Here is a 17,693-nt window from a genome sequence, read left to right on the forward strand (position 1 = left end):
AGTGGGTTGCCATTTCCTTCTCCAATGCATGAAAGTGAAAAGTGAAAGTGAAGACGCTCAGTCATATCCAAATGTTAGCGACGCCACGGACTGCAGCCTACCAGGCTCCTCCGTCCATGGGATTTTCCAGGCAAGAGTACTGGAGCCGGTTGCTATTGCCTTCTCCTGAGGCACTCTCTAGTCAGCATTGAATCTGACATTTAATTTTACTTTCAAATAAAATTCACTACAACCAAGGGTAGCCAGTTTTCAACCTCCCCAAAAAAAGTTTTCAAAAAGAGACTCTAATTGATGATAATGATTATTCCTATAAAACTGTTTTATGTATATCAGAAGTATTAGGGCCAGTTTAATTAAAAGTATAATTAGTTTAAAGTCTGAACCTGGTGATTTTTTATTTCCTCCTTACCTAAACTTCTTAATTAATAGATAATGAGACATTAGTTGGTAATTTAATTATCATATAAAATAAAGTTTAAAATTCAGTTACCTATTAAATATAATACCTTTTTTTTATGACCTACACTGTTACAAGATAAAACCATTTCTATTTCAAAAGTAAATAAAGCCGTGTTGCCGCCACTCTAACGTCTCCTGTTATTTGCTATCACGTGTGAAGCGACCCCACACCAATCTTCCTGGTGCTTCAGCATTAGCTTGCACACAGCTGGCACCTTCAGGCCTCTGATGATGCTGCCACTTCTACCTGCACCTCAGCGCTTTACACACGGGTTAGGTGGGGCACCCGAGGACGAGGCCAGAGTGCGCTCCACCGTACAGATGCAGACACTAAGAATAGAGCCTGGACGTACAGGTCAGCAAAGAAGACTCAGCGCTTAAGTCCGGGTCTTCTGAATGCCAGCGCTTATGGTGTTGCCACTGTCAGATCAGATCAGATGAGTCGCTCAGTCGTGTCCGACTCTTTGCAACCCCATGAATTGCAGCATGCCAGGCCTCCCTGTCCATCACCAACGCCCAGAGTTGACTCAGACTCACGTCCATCGAGTCAGTGATGCCATCCAGCCATCTCATCCTCTGTCGTCCCCTTCTCCTCCTGCCCCCAGTCCGTCCCAGCATCAGGGTCTTTTCCAATGAGTCAAGTCTTCGCATGAGGTGGCCAAAGTACTGGAGTTTCAGCTTTAGCATCATTCCTTCCAAAGAAATCCCAGGGCTGATCTCCTTCAGGATGGACTGGTTGGATCTCCTTGCAGTCCAAGGGACTCTCAAGAGTCTTCTCCAACACCACAGTTCAAAAGCATCAATTCTTTGGCGCTCAGCCTTCTTCACAGTCCAACTCTCACATCCATACATGACCACAGGAAAAACCATAGCCGTGACTAGACGGACCTTTGTTGGCAAAGTAATGTCTCTGCTTTTGAATATGCTATCTAGGTGGGTCATAACTTTCCTTCCAAGGTACTACTAGGCAAATAAAGGGAAAATCTAGCCATACAGTAAAAATCTCTCCTCTTCTGATAACTGGAAAGTATCACATTATTACGAAGCGTGCAGGAACTGAGAACGTGCTCTGAAAGCACAGCTGCTCTGTAACAGCAGCTGATACTGTCGCTGACATCACGCTTCAGTTGCCGCCACCATGCAACTGTGCCAAGAAGAGTGATGAATTAGCATCATTCCATTAACTAAATGATTTTTAATTCAAAATCGTTTTAAACTCAAATAAGTGTTAAATAAAATAAATGCAACCTTTTCTTCAAAATAACCCTTTCATGGGTCTTTCTCTGGGACCCTGTGCGTCAGGCTCCATGCCTGAAGGGTGCGTTTCTATTGTCACGATCACGCTTTCACAGTAGAGTCACAGCGCCAGAAGAAGCCCTGTGCGTAACAACACTACCAGAACCAAATGTTCTGAAAACAATCATTCTTATCCATATTGTTTCCACAGAAAAAAACTAGACCCTCAACTGAAGGAAGGTAGAGGAATTCTTTTAATAAATTACTGAATGATTTTTTTTTCTTGAAGGCGTTGGGAAAATCAAATTAACACATAACAATAGCTAGTGAGATATGAGTCCATTTTCTGTAATAAACACCAAGATCAAAACGAGACCCAAGGTAAATTTCCTTGAAAGGCCCCCAGCAGGAGCTTCCCTTTTTGCATGTGATTTCCTCTCACCCACAAAACCCAGGCCAAATATGCGCATGTGCCACTAACACTAAGCAGCACTTCCTCAATCACTCATTTCCAACAATTTATGGATGATCAGTGGCAAACACGAGCAAAAATAATGAAAGAATGCAATGGACTTCCTACTCATTTCTGTGTCTTTTTAAGATGGAGGCCTGATACAAATTAGCCACTGGGGGGAAAAAGTCATCTGGTCATAAAATACAGTACAAGGTCACTTTTATGTAAGTTTGCCAAAAGGGACATAAACCAGGACAATTTCAAACTGTGACACAGGATAGAAACATATTAAAGCGATGTCTGTTCCTCCTCCATTGTGCTGTCACGGTGCTCAGCTTTACAGGCCTTGAAAGCACTGGCACCCAGCTCTTCGCTTCCACCTGGCCAGTCTAATTAATTAAGAAAGGAAGTTACCTCGGATTTTGTCCTTTCTGCTTTTATTATCAAGCACTTTGTTTGAAGTTCGAGGAGTTAACCTCTTAATCCTACAGACCGTGTGCTATGCTCTGGACATTTGGGGATGTCTGGATGGCTTCGGTAATTGGTCAGGATGTTGTTGTCATTTATGTTAAATTTTATGCCACAACTTCAAATCAAAAATAGGCATTAATGTGAGGCACAGTATAAAGTTACTCCCAGAAACATCTTTGGTTCATGAAATAATCTCATCAAAGAGATTTTTTTTTTTACTTTCATTAAGTTGTTAAATTTTTTCCCTCATGACACTTTATTTTCTTTATGACATTTTAATTCAAAGTAAGATGTTAAGATACAATATGAAACAAACATATTCCTAACTCCCGTTTAAACCCTGGCTAGAGATCGCAGAGTCAGACACAACTGAGCGACTGAACTGAGCTGAGCTGAGAGATTAGACCGGTTGATTATGCAATCGAAAAACATCTCTGACATCATCTGAAATAATCCAGAGGTCCCTCAGAGGCAGCGTGGGGACAAAGAGTTACACAGGTGACCTGAGTATGACAGGAACAGGAGCGCGGTCAGCCCCAAGACCCTCACACTCTGGTGCATGACTGAGCAGCCAAGACAAAAACTGTGGGAGAATACCTCTACCACAAAACACAAACAGAACCACCAGACACAGCCTCTTCAGCAGAGCTGAAACGTAAGATGCAAGCAGAGGGCAGGTTCAGATACACACGAACACACGTGAGGCTCACTACAGTACAGACAGGTGACCACAAAATCATCTCAACTAGATTAACATTTAACTACTAACAGAATTCCAAGGTAAAAGTTACCTTCTTACAAAAACAAAACAAAAAAGCCTGCTTTATCAAAACCACTTATATTCTCCTACCCTTGAGAATTATAAAGAAGGGAAAGAGCTAGGAGATGGACCCAATAAAAAGAAACATGGGCCAAGGCCGCGAGAGAAGAAAGGCGATTTAAGGCCCTTAAAAGGACATGGTCAACCCCCAGGCCTAAAATGTCCTGTTTGAATTAACATAGTGGTTTAATTAAAAACTAAGTAGAGAATTCTGCTTAATTTGATTCTCAATTCGAGCTCTGCATCCGCCATGGCCAGTGGCCAATTTCCGCATCTCGGCACGATATGCAAGGGGCTGCTTTAAAATCGACTGCCCAGGGGAATCAATGGGAGTTTGGTGGGGCCATGTGCCGTTCAGGGTCTCCACCAGACTTCGACGCAGTAAAACAGCACCAGGAGGGAGGCCAAAGGGAAAAAAAGGAAATTTCACTTAACCATGTTACAAGTGTGTCATTACTCAAATTACTGTGCTGAATCTACCAATTACCGTGCTTTCTAAAGCTCTCCTCAAGGTCGCCTTGGAAGTAGATGTGTCAAATGTAACCAATGAACAAAGCGCTTTAAAGGGATCCACGTCAAAATGTCAGCAGCCCACCCCCTTTATCAGAGCAGTGGAGTTCCTCACTGTGGTACAACCTATGGTAGTACCACCTGTGGAAAGCACTGGAGATGTTACCAAACATGTTCAGAGTCTGTGCAGTAAATACAAATGGTCGTATATAACACGATGGCACCATACTGCAAGCACAAATACACCTAACACATTAGACTGAAATAGACAATGCTAATAATAACCCCTGAAACTTCCGTGTAACTGGAAAAGGTAAATATTGTGAATAACAGTCCACGATTACTCAGACTTTAAAGCTCTGTAAACATTTCTAGTAAGGTCTAGATGCAAATTCTTTTTAAATTTTACTGAAATATATTTGATTTACAATGTTGTGTTAATTTCTGCTGTATAGAAAAGTGACTCAGTTATACATACATATATATTCTTTTTCAAATTCCTCTCCTTAGGTTTATCACAGAATACTGAATATAGTTCCTTGTAGATGTACGTTCTCTTAGGCAGTTTTGATTCTGCTTCAGTACATGCCATTTCAAAATGGGAAAAATAATGTGGAATCATAAAATTGTCTAATAATACGTGAATAATTAAGAGCTGACTGCTGTATTTCGTTGCTTCCCAATGATCTATGCATGTGACACTGATGTTTTCTAGAGTACTTAACAGTCAAATGCACGAAGCTCTAAGATAGTGACAATAATACCTGACATTCACTGAGTTCAATCCTGGGTTATGTGTTTCACGTGGACACTCACTTCTCATTCAGTCTTCCAGACGAACGGTGAGGTAACTATCACTACTAGGCCCACTCCACAGAAAGAAAACCTGAGGTGCAGACGATGCCGCCAGCCCAGGCAGCCGGACACTAAGGACAGACTCTCCTCCACACCCCCGGCGCCAGCACCAAGAGGAGAACTATTCTGCCAAGCCGCAACCCCACCTCCCTCCTTCCTTCAGCAGCATTTATTAAAGACCACACACTTTAATTTGGTTTCTACAACTCCCATTCATCCCCCAGCTACCAGAGTCTCATAAGTGGGAGCCATCCTGAGCTCTGCTCCCCCACCCCTTTAAATCCTCGGCTGTGTCTGGGAATGAACAGGATGGGTCATGCCCACTGCCTCCTACAATCACTGGGTACATCAGTCCCCTCGGAGACCATGAAATGTAGCTAGTGGCTGGAGGGACTCTGAGGAAACATACTCAGAGATGCACTCAGAAAAGGCATTTTTTTAATCATGTACAAAGAGACTAGAAGTGAAAAAATTGTAAGGAAGAACTGCTGTGTAATTGTAGGCGCAAAATATCTCTACTTACCTTCTTATACCTCTCCTCAAGCTGTCTCCCCTCTGACCTCGGTGGACATGCATCAACTGTTTTTAATTCTAGAGATGGTGCTAACTCTGCCCCGACAGATTTAGCCAAGTCCCTTTTCCAGTTGGTTAGTTCACAAGAAGGGAGGGTGATGATCTGGACGCAAGAGGTCTGTCCATATTGCACACTGTTTTTAAAATAATCTATTTAGCTAATAACCAGATTTTTACATAAAGCATAACCTAGGGAGCATAGCTTTAATCTCCAAATATGAAAATGCATTTATAACACTGAGCTTTACGTAGTTTCTGAACTTGATAAGATGACTCATGAGACAGACGGGGGGTGGGGGGAACTCTGCGTGTTTGAAGCAAGCATAGACAAGGCCCCGTTAGTGACTCTGTTTGAGAGTCAGGGGCGTGACTGATTCGGGGTGGTAATGTCCCCACAGAGCACTCTGCATGTCCACTGCATGTACTCCTTCCCCAGGGACGTATGCTGACATTCTGACACATGCATTTATCTCTAAACATGCTTAAACAGAACAGTAGATGCAAAAGTCTCGTCAGCAATCCTGTGCCGACTCCCTGGTGTCTACAGCATAAAACCCAGACTCTGTGGCCCAGGACGCGGGCCTTGGGGTCTGATCCTGGCCAGTGCTCTGTCCCTGCTCTCCACTCTGAGCTAAGCATCGGCCACTCCCTAGTTCAGGCAGTGTCTCGGCCTTTGCTCAAGCCTGGATGCTCACCTGCAAGTCTCAGCTCATGTGCAGGATAACTCCTCCCTGAAGACTTCCCAATTCTGTAGGCAAACCAAGACATCCCTCCCAGAGCAGCTTGGTGTATCAAAGTTCCTCCAGCATCTCTGACTTCTCCCTGTGTGAATCCCTTGAAGGCAAGAACACTGTCTTTTCGTTTCTGTACCCAGCAAGCTCCTCTAACAGCACAGGAATTACTGCTCAGTAAGGGCCTAGTAAAACTCTGCCAAGTGAACGACTACCCATCAAAAGGCTCCCACATTCTACAGAACTTGCTTTCTCGAGTGTCTCCGATGACCTCATTTCTTCTTCTCCTCCGATGACCTCTTTCTTCTCCGTGACCACCTTCTTTCCTTTCAACCCCTCTTTGACATTCTGTTCCTCATTCCAGTCTCCTAGAGCTCCATCTTTCGGTTTCCAGACCACACCTGCTCTGTTCACTACTACCTGCCACACCCCTGCAGCACCCCTGCCCCCTTGCAGCACGCCTCTGGCCCTCCACCCCTGGGCCCCTGGCCGGCCACTGCCCAGCAGGTACCCTGCTGGCTGTACCTGCGCTCCCCACCGTGCTGACCTGTGAAGAACCGCACACTCCAGGAAGGTAAGAAGCAAGCTCTGGGTCTTAGTTTGAGTTCTGCAGTGGTAGATATGAGGTTCTTAAGACAATTTAGTAACATTAATACCCTTGGATATAAAAGGAGAGTTTGAACTAAATCCCTTTCAACAACAAAACTTTCTATAATTCTCAAGAAATTATGTTTTTTATTTTTTAATTGTTATGTTTTCTATTTGTTTAAACTGAAACTGTACAAGTTGTTCCCATTACATGGATGAGTTAAATAATTTACATGTATCATTATAAAAAGCAAATCAAATATATAAAAGCCAATGTTCTCAATGCAAGTTTGACCACCATACACAGCCACCCACTCTGATCTCAAGTAGATTCACCAAATATGAAAGCAACCGTATACCACAGTATGAATATGAGTAACTCTAACTAAAAGTTAAAAAGGTGCAATGTGTCTGTAAGCTGTAACACTAGGACTCATTTCGTCAAGTTTTACCAGTCACTCAGAAAGCATTAACTACTGAGCCCTCCCATTATGTTCCAGCTCTTATAGAAAGGGCTCCACAAGGTGTAAACAGACATGTCGCTCCCTTCGCTTTAAAACGTCCTACTTATTCAAGGACAGAGGGAGTGAGTCCCACTTACAAGGTCTGGATTAACTGTCTAAGATGCTCTGGCAGTCTGCTCTCTGCCCACTTCTCAGCCTCCCACACTCATCTCGCAGTAAGTCACGGAACCTGGGAACCTGACAATCCAGGGCAGCCTGGTAACATGCTGCCCTCCTGCAGACACTGGGTGTGAAACCACTTCTGCATCAAGATACAGCTTCAGATTTTTAGAATTTCCGTCATGCTTTACACTAAATGACAGTATCGAGGAGAAGAATAACAGCTGTTTTATCGGCTTATTCATTCTGCAAAAGAGCCCTCCACCAGCTCTGCACATACTATAAAAAGCATTCAAAGGTCAAACGGTGACTTCCTTCCTGTGGACACTTTTATTAACTCAATGTGTAACATTATTAACATTATTGTAAAAGCATTATTAATATTAATAAGGCATTGCTATTATTAAATGTTTTACATTTCAGTAAAAGTTGCTTAAGCCTACTATTTCTAGTTCAACAATGAATGACATTTACTTCTTCATTTAAGAAATTTAATTCTAAATTACTTAGAATTAATTAATTCTAAGTTAATTTACTTACCTTTTTCAGACCAGCAAAACCTTCTGATTCCAGAAAGAAAAAGGCAAAGGGCATCAACACAAATAAACAAAGATTGGAAAAGAGAGAAGCAAGGTTCCACAAACCTATGAGGATAACAATAAAGGAAAGATGAGTTAGACACGGACAACCTTGTCAAAGAAAACTGCTGTGCTAAATTGTGCTATCAGTCAAAGCTCTGTGCTTTTTAATAGTAAAAACTAAACATAAACTTAATAGAGAGGTCTAACAAAGGACCTAAACTTAGAAATCAGAATAATAATTACATATTTCTGTAAAATCTTTATAACTCTGCAACTGTACTATTGGGAAAAGTCAATATAGAAACTACTGATTTTTCCTCATGCTCTAAAATAAATTCGCTAAACATATGACATATGCAGCAATCCAAAGACAGAGCCTCTTCAGACATATTGGCACCTGAATATTTAAATTAGAGCCAGCAGCATTTATTGAGCACTTAATAAATGCCAGATACTCTACTAACCATTTTACATGTATTATCTTGGTTAATTTAAGCCTCATAAAACCCTAAAAGTAATAATTAGCATTTATTGAGCCCTCATGTGCCAAGCACTGTTCTAAATGATTTACAGATATTATACAAATTCATTTAGTCTTCACAGCAATCCCCCAACATGACAGAGGCTGGTTATATAAAACCTGCCAAGCCTGCAGAGCCTGCGAGGAGCTACACTAATTCCTGGGATTTTTTAAAATGACCGCATCAGAGAAGTTTAGTAAGCAACTCCAACTGGGAAAGAAAACTTGAGAGGCAAGCGAGTTCACATCACCTTTTCCCTTTCTGGCACATTCTACACTCATAAAATCACAATAAAAAGCAACTGAGATGATAGTAAGAGTTGATTTTTAGAAATACAGACCTTTAGGTATCTTGTTGGGATATGTGGACCAGCAGCTGACTTTTCATAGGTAACACACTCAACTTTAAAACTGATGGCGATAATCTTCATTAACATTTATACAATCAAAGATGAAAATTATGCTAAGCCTAAATTCAACACACTACATACATTTAAAATCCAATGCTTTTGAAAACGGGCAACTGATGTTCTTCCAGGACCCTTACTTATATGGCACTGTTCCAGGCACTGAAGATGTAGCAATGAAGGAAACACACACCTCTGCCCTCAGGGACCTTCCATTTCAGACACATGGAGATTACACACTGAGCTCTCAGGGAACCAAAGCAGACAGCTCCCAACTGCCCTGTAGATCCACATACACGTTTCATAACAGCCCTAAACCCTTTCTGGAACAGCATGAAATATAAACAGAAAGAATGACTGCAGCACTTGTACAGGTTACCTAGAGATGCACTTCCTTTAATAAACACGGCGATGTAATTAAAAATCGATTTGCAGCTTCTTATTCAAAAATCTAGATAGGGTGAATGATTTTACAGTATATATTTATCTTAGCAGGAAACAGAATGTTTTACAAAGTGTCTTCAAAAACAACATCTCATATGTTTCAGAGGGAAAAACTTTTAAAAATAAAAATTGTTCTAAAATACTTAACCATTTTTCAGTCTTAAAAAAAAAGATGCTAAAAATCTTAATCTTCTTCTTCAATCAGAGGGCTTATAGTTACAGCCAATTGTATTGTGTTAATAACCAGGAAAGACACATAAGGATGGTGACCAAATGGACACACAAGACTTCCAGACAGACCTGGGTTCGAGCCCCTGCACTTTCACGTGACAACCCTTCTAAGTCACGGGTTCGTCATCTACACGAGGCTGAGGATCATGTCCGTAGGTGATGCTGAGAAGTCAGTGAAATAATGCATGGACAACCAGCACGTCTGTCACAAAATAAGCACTTAATGACGTTTTGCCTTTAATATCCATCACCCCCCAGAGGCTGCTAACGCACGGTGCTAATTAGCTCCCGCACCGAGCTGCCGGACTCTCCGAGCACTCGCGTTCACTTGGTAAAAAAGCACGACATATATAAAAAGCAAAAATATTCATCTGTAGCAAATCTGCCGAGTTATTATTGACACAGTGTGTATAATTTATTGACAGTTTATGACTTTATTGACATAAAGTGTACAATGTCATAAAATTTGACAGTTACGTCCCCGTAACCAAGATAACAAATGCAGCCGTCACTCCCAAGCCTCCTTACCATTTATAATCACTGCCTCCTGCACTCTCTACCCTACTCCATACTCCAGGAGTCAGATTCTGCATTTTATAAAAAACTATAATTTTTATAAAAAACTAAAATTTTCTATACATGGTAAATGTAGTATATGCTCTTGTTTTTGTCTGGCTTTTGTCACCTGGCACAATTCTGTTGAGATTTTTTTCAATGCTGCGGCACATCGGTAGTCTGCCCCTTTGTATCAGATTGGATTCAGTCAACCACACTTCATCCATGTCCCTGCAAACTGAGCTGTGGCTCTCACGACTAAAGTTGTGTTTAGTGGTGTGTCACAACTAAAGTTGAAGTTTATACAACACAACTTTATACATAAACTTGAGTTTTATACACTCAAGTACAAGTCATCATATGGACACAGCTTTCATATCTTTTGGGTAAATACGTGAGCGTGTAACGTCTGAGTCATAAAGTAGGTGTGTTTCTTAACATTTCAAGAAACTGCCAAAATGTTTTCCAAAGCAGGTATACAATTTCACACCCCACCCCCGCAGAGTTGACGTCTCATCCACATTTTGACCAAAAAAGGGTCTTTTCAGCTTCAGTCGTTCTCACAGGTGCACACTGGGATCTCATCACCGCTTGAATTTGCATTGCCCCCATGAATAATAACGTCAAATCTTTTCATGAACTTATCTGCCATCCATTTACAACTTCTTTGCTAAATGTCTCTCCAAATGTGTGGCCCACTGTTTCACTGGGTTGTACTTAAGTGAGTTTGGCAGCTCTTTATACACTCTGATTACAAGTCTTTTATCAGGCGTATGATTTCCAGATACCTTCACCCACTCTGTGAATTATCTTTTCATCCTTAACGTGATCTTTCAAAGAAGAAGATTTCCTAATGTTGACAAAGTGCAATTTATCAATGTTTTCTTTACAGATCATTCTTTAGCTATCTTGCCTAAGAAATTACAGTCTAACCCAAGGGCAAAGACTTTCTCCTATATTTCCCTTCTACAAGTGTTACAGTTTTACATTTAAGTCTATGATTCTTTTGAATTACTTTCTACATGTAGTGCCAGATATGGACTGAAGTTCCTTTTTAAACCTATGACTATCCAATTGCTCCAGTACCATCTATTGAAAACAGCCTCTTCCGCCAAACTGCCTTTACATCTTTGTTAAAAACAATTCACAATATGTTTGGATGTATTCCTGGACTCTGTGCTCCATTACTTAGCCTATCTGTCCATCTCTGTGTTGATGCACACAGCAGTGTCGGTTACTATGGCCTTAAACTTGGAGTCCCGCAGTCAGTGCTCCAATTTTGTTCTCTTTCAAAGGCGTTTTGGCCAGTCTACGTCCTCTAAATTCCCATCTAAGTCTTAGGGCAGTTTTTCAATTTCCACCCCACCCCCTCAAAAAAAACATGCGGGTACTCTGACTCAGATGGCGCTGAACCTATGGGTCGCTGGGGAGAAGTGGGATACTAATGGGCCTCCCAACATTGCTGTCCTCTGGTCTGTGAACACAGCAGCACAGCTCCCCATGTATTTCAGCTTTAATTCTCCTCAGCAGTGATGCCTCGCTTACAGCGTTCAGGTCTCAGGCATCCCTGCCCACCTCACATTTTTTATTCTCCTGTATATAAATGGCTTTGGTTTTTAAATTGATTTCCAATTATTCATTGCTAGTGAAATGCAATGGTGTTTTATACATTGATCCTATATCCCTGCAACCTTGCAAAATTCACTGATTAGTTCTAATCGCTTTCTTAGAATAATTTCCATCAGAATTTCAATAGTCATGTCATCTGTTATTACAGTTTTACTTTTTTCTTTGCAATCTCATTTATTCTTTAAAAACCGCCAGAACAGAAGTAGTGAGAGGGGAAGCTCAGGTAAAAAGCATTCAGCCTTCCACTATTAAGTATGATGTTAGGATTTTCACACGCTCTTTATTAAGATGAGGAAATTCCCTTTCATGCCTAACTTGATGAGAGATTTTATCAGGAATGGACACTGAATTCTGCATATATTGTGGTGACCATATGAATTTCCTGGTTTAGTATGCACATATGGTAAATTAAATCCACTGCTTTCGTCAAAAGTCATGATATATTATCCTTTTTATATATTGTTATATTTGCTAAAATTATGTTTAAAATTTATACATCTATGTTCATGAGGGATATTCACCTATAGTTTTCACATATGTCTATTTGGTTTTGCTTTGGTATCAGGGTAATGCTGGCCTCAGAGTTGGGAAGTATTATCTCATTTTCAATTTCCTTAAAAAGTCTGTGTACAATTGGCATTATTTCTTCCTTAAATACTTGGGAGGACTACCAATGAAGTCTTCTTAGCCTAGAGTTTTGTTTGTAAGAATGTTTGAAACATTCCCACAATGCCTGAGAATGTTTCAGTAGTTTTTGCCTTTCAAGGAATTTTTCCATTTCTCTAAGTTGTTGAATTTGTTGACGTAAAGATATTCATAATACACACGAATTATGTTTTTAACAGCTGTAGAATCTGTAGTGATATCCTGATACTGATAACTGGTATCTGCTTTTCTGATCTAGCTACATCTTTCTCAACATCACTGACCTGCTCACTGATTTTCTCTATGCTTTCTGTTCTCTGCTTTGTTCATTTCTCCTCCCATATTTTTTATTTCCCACCCCCTTACTTTGGGATTCATTTGCTCTCCTTTTCCTAGTTTCTTATGGTGGACACTGTACGAGACCTTTATTTCATTTTCTAAGAACAGGTATCTTTGTATCATAAATTCTGGAATGCTTTACTTTCATTTTCATTGAGTTCAAAGTACATTCAAATTTCCCTTTTATTCTTTGAGTTACTGTGAAGGATGCTATTTAGTTACCAAATGTTGCTGTCACTGATTTCCCATTTAATTTTATTGTCGTTCAGTTCAGTCGCTCAGTTGTGTCCAACTCTTTGTGACCCCATGAATCACAGCACGCCAGGCCTCCCCGTGCATCACCAACTCCCAGAGTTCACTCAAACTCACGTCCATCGAGTCAGTGATGCCATCCAGCCATCTCATCCTCTGTCGTCCCCTTCTCCTCCTGCCCCCAATCCCTCCCAGCATCAGGGTCTTTTCCAATGAGTCAACTCTTCGCATGAGGTGGCCAAAGTACTGGATTTCAGCTGCAGCATCAGTCCTTCCAATGAACACCCAGGACTGATCTCCTTCAGAATGGACTGGTTGGATCTCCTTGCAGTCCAAGGGACTCTCAAGAGTCTTCTCCAACACCACAGTTCAAAAGCATCAATTCTTCGGTGCTCAACTTTCTTTATAGTCCAACTCTCACATCCATACATGACCACTGGGAAAACCATAGCCTTGACTAGACAGACCTTTGTTGGCAAAGTAATATCTCTGCTTTTCAATATGCTGTCTAGGTTGGTCACAACTTTCCTTCCAAGGAGTAAGCGTCTTTTAATTTCATGGCTGCAGTCACCATCTGCAGTGATTTTGGAGCCCAGAAAAATAAAGTCTGACACTGTTTCCTCATCTATTTCCCATGAAGTGATGGGACCGGATGCCATGATCTTCGTTTTCTGAATGTTGAGCTTTAAGCCAACTTTTTCACTCTCCACTTTCACTTTCATCAAGAGGCTTTTTAGTTCCTCTTCACTTTCTGCCATACGGATGGTGTCGTCTGCATATCTGAGGTTACTGATATTTCTCCCGGCAATCTTGATTCCAGCTTGTGCTTCTTCCAGCCCAGCCTTTCTCATGATGCACTCTGCATAGAAGTTAAATAAGCAGGGTGACCGTATACAGCCTTGACATACTCCTTTTCCTATTTGGAACCAGTCTGTTGTTCCGTGTCCAGTTCTAACTGTTGCTTCCTGACCTGCATATAGGTTTCTCAAGAGGCAGGTCAGATGGTCTGGTATTCCCATCTCTTTCAGAATTTTCCACAGTTTATTGTGATCCACACAGTCAAAGGCTTTGGCATAGTCAATAAAGCAGAAATAGATGTTTTTCTGGAACTCTCTTGCATTTAACCAGTCTCATCTGAGACTGTCTTTATTTTGACTCTGTTTGGAAAAACATCTTCCCTGGATATACACCAGGCTGGCAGGGCTTTCTTCTCTCAGTGCTCAGGAGACATTGCTGCTCTGTCTTCTGTCTTGCATTTTTTCCCACAAGAGAGACACTGTGATCCCCATCACTGTTCCTCTGTATTTTATATCTTTTTCTCTGATTTCTCCTTATCACTTGTTTTGACCAATCTGATGATGTATCTTGACAGGTCTCTTGTAACCGGGACAAGTTGAGCTTTTGAATAAGAGGGCTTGCAGTTTTTATCTAATCATGAAATTTTTCTGCCATTAGTTTTTCAAATATTTTTCTTAACCCTCTCTCCTCCAGGAACATCAATTATATCAGTCATTTTTTTTTTCTGTTTCTTTTTTAGACAGTTTTCTATTGCTATGTCTTAGAATCCACTGATCTCTTCTGTAATATCTAATCTGCTTTTATCCTATCCACTACATTTCATGTCAGATATTACAGGTTTCATCTCTAGAAGTTTATTTGGTTATTTTTTACATCTTTCATGTCTCAATAAGTTCAGTCTTTCCTCCAGTTCCTGGAACAAATGAAACAGAGTTACAAGAAATGTTTCAGTGTTCTTATTTACTAATTTTGAATCTGTGTCAATTCCAAGTTCTGACTGACTTCTCTCTTCATTATGGGTTGTATTTTCCTGCTTTGTACTCAGCTGTAGGCTCATGGGAGGCAGAGCAAATCCCCAAAGATATTCACGCCTTAATCCCTGGAGCTGTTATCCAGTATTATTAGTGAATATGCTACACGGTATATTTGTTTTTAGGGCTTCTGTAACAAAGTCCCACAAACGGGACAGCTTCAAACAACGAGAATTTATTCTCCAACCGTTGTGGAGGCTAGAGGTCCAAAATCAAGGTGTCAGGAGGACCACACTCCTTGCAGAGCTTCTAGGAAGACCCTTTCCTTAGAGGTGGCGTACTCCTGGCCTCGCAGACGCACCGCTCCAGCCTCGGCCTTTGTCTTCTTCACATTCTGCCCATTGTGCAAGTCTCTGTTTTATCTTCTTGTAAGGACACTAGTTATTGGACTAGGGCCCACCCTAATTCATCATGGCCTTAATTTACTAATTATATCAGCAAGGATATTATTTCCAAATAAGGTTATGTTCTGAGGTTCTAAGCAGACGTGAACTTGGGGGAAACACTTTCAACCCAATACACATGGAGACAAGAATGTTGCAGATACAATTAAGGCTGTGGACTTTAATAAAGAGAGACAGGGAAACCATCTTGGATAGGCCAGGTGGGTACAACCTAACCAAAGGAGTGTTTAAAAGCAGAGAACGTTCTCTCAGAGGAGTCAGGAATGCAGCAGAAGGGTAAGTCAGGGAAGAACTTGACACAGCTTTGCTGCGGATGGGGGCGGGGGCTATCACATGGAAAGCCTGAGAAAAGAGGCAGGTGACCTACAGGGCAGAAGGCACCTGGCCAACAGCTAGCAGGGAAGGGGGCAGCCGCAGGCCCACAAGTGAAGAACTAAACTCCACGACTTGAATGAACCTGGAAGCAAATTCTTCCCCAGAGCCTCCAATAAATATACTATCTGGGAAAACCTTCACTTCAGCTCTTGAGATTCTAAGGGCTCATGAGATCATGAGGGCCCTGTCTGGTCTGCCAAAAAGAGAACATCTGTTTCACACGATTTTCTTAAGGGCCATGTTTAAGCTGAGAATATGACAGCCCGTTAATTCTATCCATCTCAGTAAAACAAAATGCTTAGCTGAGCTTTTGACCAGTTTGGAAAACACTAAAACAGAACACTTTCGTACATCCAAGCCTAAAGATACCAATATGTCTTTCAAATACAGAAAGTCTTTAACAAATCGGACTTCAGTAAAATGCTGAACAGACTCTGTGCACTTAGAGCACAACAAGAGAGTCACACAGCTCATGGTTTAAGGCCTTCCCAGGCCTGGCAGCAGATGTCTAAGTGAGGGGCACTTTATGTCTGACCAGCCTGGGATTGCATCTACCAGCTATACAAGACCTAGAAAAGGGACTTGAACTCTGCCATCCTAGTTCATGTATAAATTGGGCTAAAACATAACTCACAGAGCACTCATGAACAACAGAAGAGAAATAACATACCAAAATGCTAAATTATCATCAGTGCCTCTCCCGCCCTATCTCAACATAATGCAATTGGTCCAAAATCCTGAAAATTCCAAAGCACATCAGCAATTAGGCCAGATAGGTGGTGCCAGTGGTTAAAAAAAAAACCCCATCTGCCAATGCAGGAGACATAAGAGATGCAAGTTCAATCCCTGGGTGGGGAAGATCCCCTGGAGGAGGGCAGGCAACCCACTCCAGTATTCTTGCCTGGAGAATCCCATGGACAGGGGAGTCTGGCAGGCCACAGTCCATGGGGTCGCAGCTCTCAATCCTTTCCTTAAAGAACAATTCTCATTAATTACACCAAAAAAAGCTTACACAACAATACTCTGTATTCTAATATGGCATTAAAAGTACATGAAAACAACAATGACAAAAAAACAGGCTCAGAAAATAAACTGCAAAGAAATATACCAAATTATTAACAATGTGTACACAGTAGAATTATGGATGATTTTTTTCTTCCCACTGGCCTACACATTCTAAGCCTTCTATAAGGGGCATATAAAGACCCTTAAAAATCATATTTAAATTCCTTTGTGAAACTCAAAATCCTCCACACCACTGTATCGAATAACTTCCCCACAAAAATGCCTAAGAAGGGCAGAGAGCAGCAAAGCTTAATTGAGATGCAGGTGCTAGCTGGGCCCCCAATCAGTCACAGATCTCAGTCTACTTACTTTCTAGCCCTTGCTAAGCACAATTCACATTCTACCCTCTGCAAAATCAGAAATTATGGAGTGGCAGCAGCTTCAGAGGTTGCACTCAAATAGTTTCAACCATGAGTATAAACCCTGAATGCTTCACTATACTTTTATAATCAGGGAGAAAATTTTATTTAGGCTTTGTAATTTGAAACAATTATCTTCCATGTTATAAAGGAGACATCATTATTGCTGATTTCTAAATATAAAAAGTATATATATACTTCTAGAATTTATCCTTCTGATCATTATGTGTCCCTTTCATGTAGTGAAAAACACAAATTCAAATTCTTCTCTAGAAATCAAAAGTTGAAAAATGAAAGTCTGCCTTAGGCTAAAGATCACAAATCCGGAAAAATATCTATTCTAACTTAAAATGAAGATAGTCATGAAAATCTAAATAAAGAAATCTTTATCAATAAGTGAAGAAAACAGGATGATCACAAAGATTCTGAATAACAATTCATTTAAGTTTGTAATGAAATTGGTGTCTTCTTTTATGTACTGAACTTTATATATTACTATAACACATATAATTTAATTTTTAAAATTTTCCCCCACTTCCCTCTTTCCAGGAAAGTCAACATTACTGCTGATGGTTCTACCAACCCCAACTGCAAAAAGAGATATAACCTCTACCACGTTTATTTTTGTAAGAAAAATTCAGTTAACAAAAAGAATTTGAGAGTTGATGGTAATATTCTAGGTAACAGTATAATCACCTATGTAAATAACCAGCTTTTTAAAAAATCTAAATAATTAAA

At 40.7% G+C, this 17,693-nt stretch overlaps 1 protein-coding gene across 7 annotated transcripts in view; it reads right to left on the reverse strand.

Annotated features, from left to right (window-relative positions):
- The window catches only part of LMBR1 (limb development membrane protein 1), a 133,316-nt gene that overhangs the window by 78,195 nt on the left and 37,428 nt on the right, over window positions 1-17,693 (reverse strand). For 6 of the 7 annotated variants that reach the window (XM_044947116.2, XM_006061405.4, XM_044947115.2 and 3 more), the window contains exon 5: window positions 7,861-7,964. The exons of the other annotated variant lie outside the window; for it this stretch is intronic. In XM_044947116.2, coding sequence (XP_044803051.1) covers window positions 7,861-7,964 — 104 coding nt within the window. The remainder of the gene's footprint in view (window positions 1-7,860; window positions 7,965-17,693) is intronic. 7 annotated transcript variants of the gene reach the window in all.

The sequence above is a fragment of the Bubalus bubalis genome, chromosome 8 (genome assembly GCF_019923935.1).
Source record: "Bubalus bubalis isolate 160015118507 breed Murrah chromosome 8, NDDB_SH_1, whole genome shotgun sequence".
Classification (NCBI taxonomy): Eukaryota; Metazoa; Chordata; class Mammalia; order Artiodactyla; family Bovidae; genus Bubalus; species Bubalus bubalis.